At 34.5% G+C, this 6173-nt stretch overlaps 1 protein-coding gene across 1 annotated transcript; it reads right to left on the bottom strand.

Moving 5' to 3' along the window:
* Positions 1-374: 374 nt before the first annotated feature.
* Positions 375-5645, bottom strand: olfcg8 (olfactory receptor C family, g8). Its single transcript, XM_009293682.3, has 6 exons — positions 5400-5645; positions 4960-5248; positions 4135-4872; positions 3832-4059; positions 2882-3005; positions 375-2718 (listed from the first exon to the last, which is right to left on the bottom strand). The coding sequence occupies exons 1-6, from the start codon at positions 5606-5608 to the stop codon at positions 1808-1810; spliced, it is 2499 nt and encodes an 832-aa protein (XP_009291957.1). The 5' UTR covers positions 5609-5645; the 3' UTR covers positions 375-1807.
* Between the last annotated feature and the right edge of the window lie 528 nt (positions 5646-6173).

The raw sequence follows: 6173 nt of genomic DNA on the forward strand, positions 1-6173 counted from the left end.
TGCTCTGAGAAATGAGGTCTCCTGAGTTTGTTCCTCTGAGGTAACCTGGCAAGACCGGTTTCCAGGAGAACACAAGTCCATTCTCTGCATTTTTGGAATTGAAAAACACCCTATATCTGTGGTCTGGAGGTACTATAAAGTTGATGATGACAACTGTGAGATGTGTGAAATTGATTGCCTGTTGGGTATTTTAAGTTGAGGTGTTATTTACTGTTGCACTAAAATCCATAAGTTAAGACTTTATGTTATTTATTACTTGATTGTTCAAGCTACCGCACAGAAGTGCTCTGTTTTTTAACTGTGTTGTTGAATGATTAAAATAAGGAACATACTGGATCTGTTTTTTGCTTTTTTTAATTATTTTTTTTATGGATTATAGAAGTATTGGATCGGGTTTTGTAATCAGTAGATGCTCCAAATCAAATGAGTCAGACTCGAACTCGAGGGCAAAAAAAAAAACCTGATCGGGACATCCCTAGTTGTCTGCTATTATTTTGTAGTCTATGTCCTCTTGTCACAGATCCATAAGGCAATGTAAAAAAGCAGCAACTGAATATTCACAAAGAATTCACACACATTTCTTCACAGCTATTTTAAAGGTGTATCTAGTGATGTACAGACTCTGAATATCTTTTAGAATCATTTAATTAAAAAGTGGTCAACTAATCTATTTCTTGGTGTCACAACAGATATATTTTAAAACCAATCACTATCAAAATAATTTGGCCTCAGGCATCCACTTTAAATTATTTCAGGCCCATTAACGGTTTTATGGATTTATTTCTTCAGTTGAACACATAAATAGATATACTGAAGAAAGGTGGTAACCAGCAGCCATTAACATCCACAGTAAGAACAAAATAAACCATGTAAGTGGCTGCTACTCTCCAACATTTGTCAAAATGCATTTTTTGTCCAATAGTAGGATAAAACACAAACAGGTTAAAACTAGTAAAGAGTGAGTAAATGATGACATCTGTGATTCTGTAAGAAACTGTTCGACATGTCATTAAATACCGAATTACGTATGTGCATTTACTTCTAAAATGCTATGAACATACTTAAAACTTAAACTACTGATACACCCCATAAGGAGACTGCTGCAAGTTAAATCATTAATTCCACCTAATTTAATAACTTGCATCAGATTTATTACTGTTGTAATTTTCAGAATGCTAGCCAGGAGACTCATTTCGAGCAGAATACTTTCAAAATTTAGGGAGTTATCTGTGGCTATATGAAGTGTCTACGAGCTGTTATTTCAGCAAAATGTAGCTCTACAAAATATTGATGTCATTATTCTCTTGGAGTGCCCAAATTTTTTGCACCTGTCTGTTTTTCTTATCATTTAAGTTGCATTGCATCTGTTGATTAAATAACAGAACAGAAATGTTGTTTTTTCCATAGGGTATACAATAAATTCAGATGAAATTGCTACTTAGAAAGGCCAGCAGACTATAAATTGCAGTTATGATAACTATGAGTGGCAAAATTTTGCCTAAAACTGTACATTATTATTCATTTGGAACTAGAATATATAGATTCATATTGTATTCTGACAAGTTACCATTGTTTTTGAGGTCAGTTAATATTATGACACTAGTAGGGCCATTTTGAATTTTTATCAAGATCCTTGGCAACCTAGCATCTAGTCAGTAATTATAATAAAATAAATGAACTAAAAACAAAAATGAGTGACAGAATGAGTGAGATGGCAAACCAAGTGTATTTTAGCTTTCACAAGCCTTTTTTTTATTATTACGAATCGCTTTTTACCATTGTTGCCAAATATATACATAATACAATATTAAATTTTAGATGGTGTTTTTGCCATCATCTGTTGCTTTGTATTTTGTTCAGGCTGAAGCAGAATAATATAACATTTAGGTGCAAATATACAAAAAAGTAAACCAAAGCTTGAGGCTAAAATGGCAAATATCTCCACAGCTACTGTCAATTTTCCAGGAGAACTGACATAAGCTGGAATAAATGTGATCCATACAGCACAGAATATAAGCATACTGAATGTGATGAATTTGGCCTCATTGAAGTTATCAGGTAGTGTGCGAGCCAGAAAAGCCAGAATGAAGCACAACACAGCTAGTAGGCCAATATAACCTAGAACAGCCCAAAACCCAATAGTGGAACCCACACTGCATTCAAGAATGATCTGTTCTTGAAAATATTTCATATTTTTGTATGGAAATGGAGGAGACTTTGTAAGCCAAATCACACAAATCAGACCCTGTATAAGTGTAAAAGCAAGAACACTGAGTCGTTGTTGTACAGGACCAAACCATTTCATGATATTACTTCCTGGTAGCGTAGCTTTGAAGGCCATCAACACCACTATTGTTTTCCCTAGAATACAGGATATACAGAGGACAAAAGTGATTCCAAATGCAGTGTGACGCAACATACAGGACCACTGAGTGGGCCTACCAATAAAAGGAATTGAACAGAGGAAACACAGAGTCAGTGAGAAGAGCAGGAGGAAGCTTAGCTCTGAGTTGTTGGCTTTTACTATGGGAGTGTCCTTCTTGCTGTAAAAGAGAATAGCCACCAGCACAGTTAATCCTGCTCCAAACAGTGAGAAAAAGACTAAAATTATACCCATAACTTCTGTGAATGACAAAAACTCTACAGCTTTTGTAACACATTTATTTTTGTTAGCATTAGACCAGTATTCCCCAGGGCACTGCTTGCAGTTATTTGAATCTGGAAAGAAAGTTGTTTAAAGTAATTGCAGATAAGAATAGCATGTTTTATTATTATTTATAAACTCCTCTAATTAGAAACTGTGTCCTGAGCAACAGCAGAACACCACAAAATGAACAGCTAGACAGTTTTCTTTGAAAATGTGAGATGGACGGAAGATTACCTGTCTCATTACTGATTTCTCCATCTGCACATGGAATACAGTCATGACAGCAGACAGGTCTTCCTTTCTGTGAAGCCTTCCTGGTGCCTGGAGGACAGCTCTCACTGCACACAGACCTTGGCTTCTACATGAAAATGTATATTATACACATTTATAATTACAGTTGAAGTCAGAATTATTAGTCTCCCATTTTTTTTTCTTTTTAAAAATTTCCCAAATGATGTTTAACAGAGCAAGGAAATTTTCATAGCATGTCTGAAACTTTTTTAATTTATTTGGCTAGAATAAAAGCAGTTTTTATTTTTTATCCATTTTAAGGTAAAAATATTAGCCCCTTTAAACTATATATATAATTTCGATATAAACATTGACATACAATAACTTGCTAAGCATTTTAATCTCCCTTTAAGCTGTATAGAAGTGTCTTGAAAAATATCTAGTCAAATATTATTAACTGTCGTCATAGCAAAGAAAAAAAAATCTGTTATCAGGAATGTGTTATTAAAACTTGTGTTTAGAAATGTGTTGAAAAAACTGGATCTCTGTTAAACTGAAATTGGGGAAAAAATAAACGGGTGCTATTAATTCAGGGAGGCTAATAATTCTGACTTCAACTGTATTTATGAAACACAAATTAATGAATAAAAGTACTAAGAGATGAGCGCACATATTATAACTGGTATCTCTTACATTGTATGTCTCCAGAACAAAGCAATTATATGAAAGGCATATTTTAGAAAATAATTTTATGTTGTTATTATTATAATTTTATTTATTCGTTCACATAATTAACTTTTAATGCTAAACATAACTCAACTTTTAAGCAGCATACAAATTTAAATATTTTCTGTTATATACTTTTTAAAATATGCTATGTATGTGGATGCCACTGTTTGGTGTATGACACTGTTTAAATGTATTTTATTAAACCTACAGCTATTGCAATTTACCTCCAGTTGTCCTCCTGCCCAGACTATTTTTTCAGTGTTGAGCATGAAGCGCTGGTCAGGGGACAGTGATGCATCATAGTATCCCACTGATTGAAACTGAACTGAACCATCAGAATTCTGCTGCCAGTTCACTACATCATATTGTGCTATTACACCACCTGTGCTGTCAAACCACACCTGATCGCCCATCTTTACGGTGAAATTCACCTTTCTTAGAGCCTCGACCAACTAAATAAATAAAAAAGAAGCATTACGGTTTGTTATCACTGTGGCCTTTTATCACAGACACACACAAACACACACCTGATGTGGCTGTATTGTCAGGGCCTTCCCACAACCTCCTTGTTCTGTACATCTGAGTAGACTGTGTAGTGAATGAGCCAAAGCATAAACTGCTTTGTAGACGTAGCTCACAAATCTTTGCTCTAGCACATCTTCATTGTAGTTTTTTACTAAAAGTAGATCCTGATATTGACTGTAATTTAAATCAGCATTAGAAAAGCTTTGAAAAGCTGTGTCCCAGAATGCTTTCATAACATAATCTGCAAACCCTTCAATTTGGATTTTTCTCACTGCAAACCCCAGTGACCCTCCTAGCACATGAAAACTTTTTGACGTTATTAAAGTCTTTGAAGTTATCCATGCCTCCACACCAATCATTTGAAGGCCTGTAATGTTCTGACTACTTAGCTGTTCGAGTAGACTTTTCATCTCAAAACCAGTGAGAAATGCAACAATTACTTTAGCTGTGCCCTTTTTTATAACATTTACCACATTTCTAATTTTTTCAGTCTCTGTTCTAATAAATTTTACAGAGTACTCCACACAAATCTGCACTTCTTTGGCTGTTTTCTGAAATGTGGCCATTCCATTATTTCCATAGTCATTGTCACTGTTCACAGCTCCCACCCACGTCCAGCCAAAATGCTTTACTATGTATGCAAGTGCTCTGCTCTGGTGGTAATCACTTGCAATAGTTCTGAAAAAAGATGGAAATTCTTTCCTATTACTGAGACACTCACACGTGGCTGTGGGACTTATCTGAAAATAAATGGATAATTTCAGTTAATGCAATTATTATGTGAATAATTTCTGTACTTCTTACTTACTACTGTACTTTTTACTTACCACTGGAATTTTGAAAGGACCTGTGGTTCTGGACAGAATTATTGTGTTGGAGGATTCAGTTTCTCCTACGATAGCATGTACAGACGACTGCTCATTGCATGTGTATCCTTCTGAATTCTTTGGACCATTCATTAATGCCATAGTTGCACTCATAGAATGGAATCGGGAACCACAGGTGTCATAAATTTGATAGCCAACAGAAATATTTGGGAGTAAATTTGTATTTTTGTTAATTTCTTCAATGGCAAAGATCATGGTTTGAGCTAACCTGAAATCTTTAATATTTAGACTGTAAAGACAATACATCATCATGGTAAATACTGAACTGAAAAAAAAATGACTTGAAATTAAATGAAAAGCAAAAAATACCACATGCATTTGTGTGTGTGTATGTATGCGTTTCATTTTTTAAAAAATGAAAAGAAATCACAATAACATACCTGGAGCATGATAGAAGATTAGGCTTTTGTGTGAACGCAAATGAAGGTAGTGATACTTCAGAATGGATTACAAAAAGTGCACCGATTGTGATATCTCCATCTTTGGAAAGCAGTGGATACTTTGGGTTGCCTATCATTTGGCAAAGAGTGTTTTCCGCCTTTGTATTTAGGTGATACAAAGAGAGGACTGAGTATAAAAATAGAAGCATCCCAGACACCAGGTTCTGATGAGTTATACTGCCAAGTATAAGTGAATGGATACTGCTTTTTACTACTTTTATAGACATTTTAATAATGGATGAATGATTGTAAACACAGAGGCACGTCAAGCAGAAGCAAAATCAAGCTAATTTTACTGTTTATTTTAAGTTTACTACCATCTGATAAATTCAGAACTTTGAAATTATTATAGGTGTTAAAAAATGTTTATTCCTTCTCTTACATTTTTTCTTTTCTGTACAGTTATGATGTCTTAGTTTAGGTGTACACACACACACACACACACACACACACACACACACACACACACACACACACACACACACACACAGTTGAGGTCAGAATTATTACCCCCCTGTTTAGTTTTTTTCCCCCAAGTTCTGTTTAACGGAGATAAGTTTTTTTTTCAACAAACATAATAATTTTAATAACTTATTTCTAATAACTGATATATTTTATCTTTGCCATGATTAAGCATCATTTGGGAAATATAAAAAAAAGAAAAGCAAAATCAAAAGGGGGCTAATAATTCTGACCTCAACTATAGAGTTGAAG

The sequence above is a fragment of the Danio rerio genome, chromosome 18 (assembly GCF_049306965.1).
Source record: "Danio rerio strain Tuebingen ecotype United States chromosome 18, GRCz12tu, whole genome shotgun sequence".
Lineage (NCBI taxonomy): Eukaryota > Metazoa > Chordata > Actinopteri > Cypriniformes > Danionidae > Danio > Danio rerio.

Bases quoted from the DNA above. Each gene is read 5' to 3' on its own strand.
- olfcg8 (XM_009293682.3), bottom strand. From the start codon at position 5,608: ATGCTTCTATTTTTATACTCAGTCCTCTCTTTGTATCACCTAAATACA. The intron at 5,249-5,399 runs GTATGTTATTGT...TTGTCTTTACAG, and splicing joins AATCTTCTATCATGCTCCAG to TCTAAATATTAAAGATTTCA. The intron at 2,719-2,881 runs GTAATCTTCCGT...CTTTCTTTCCAG, and splicing joins AGAAATCAGTAATGAGACAG to ATTCAAATAACTGCAAGCAG.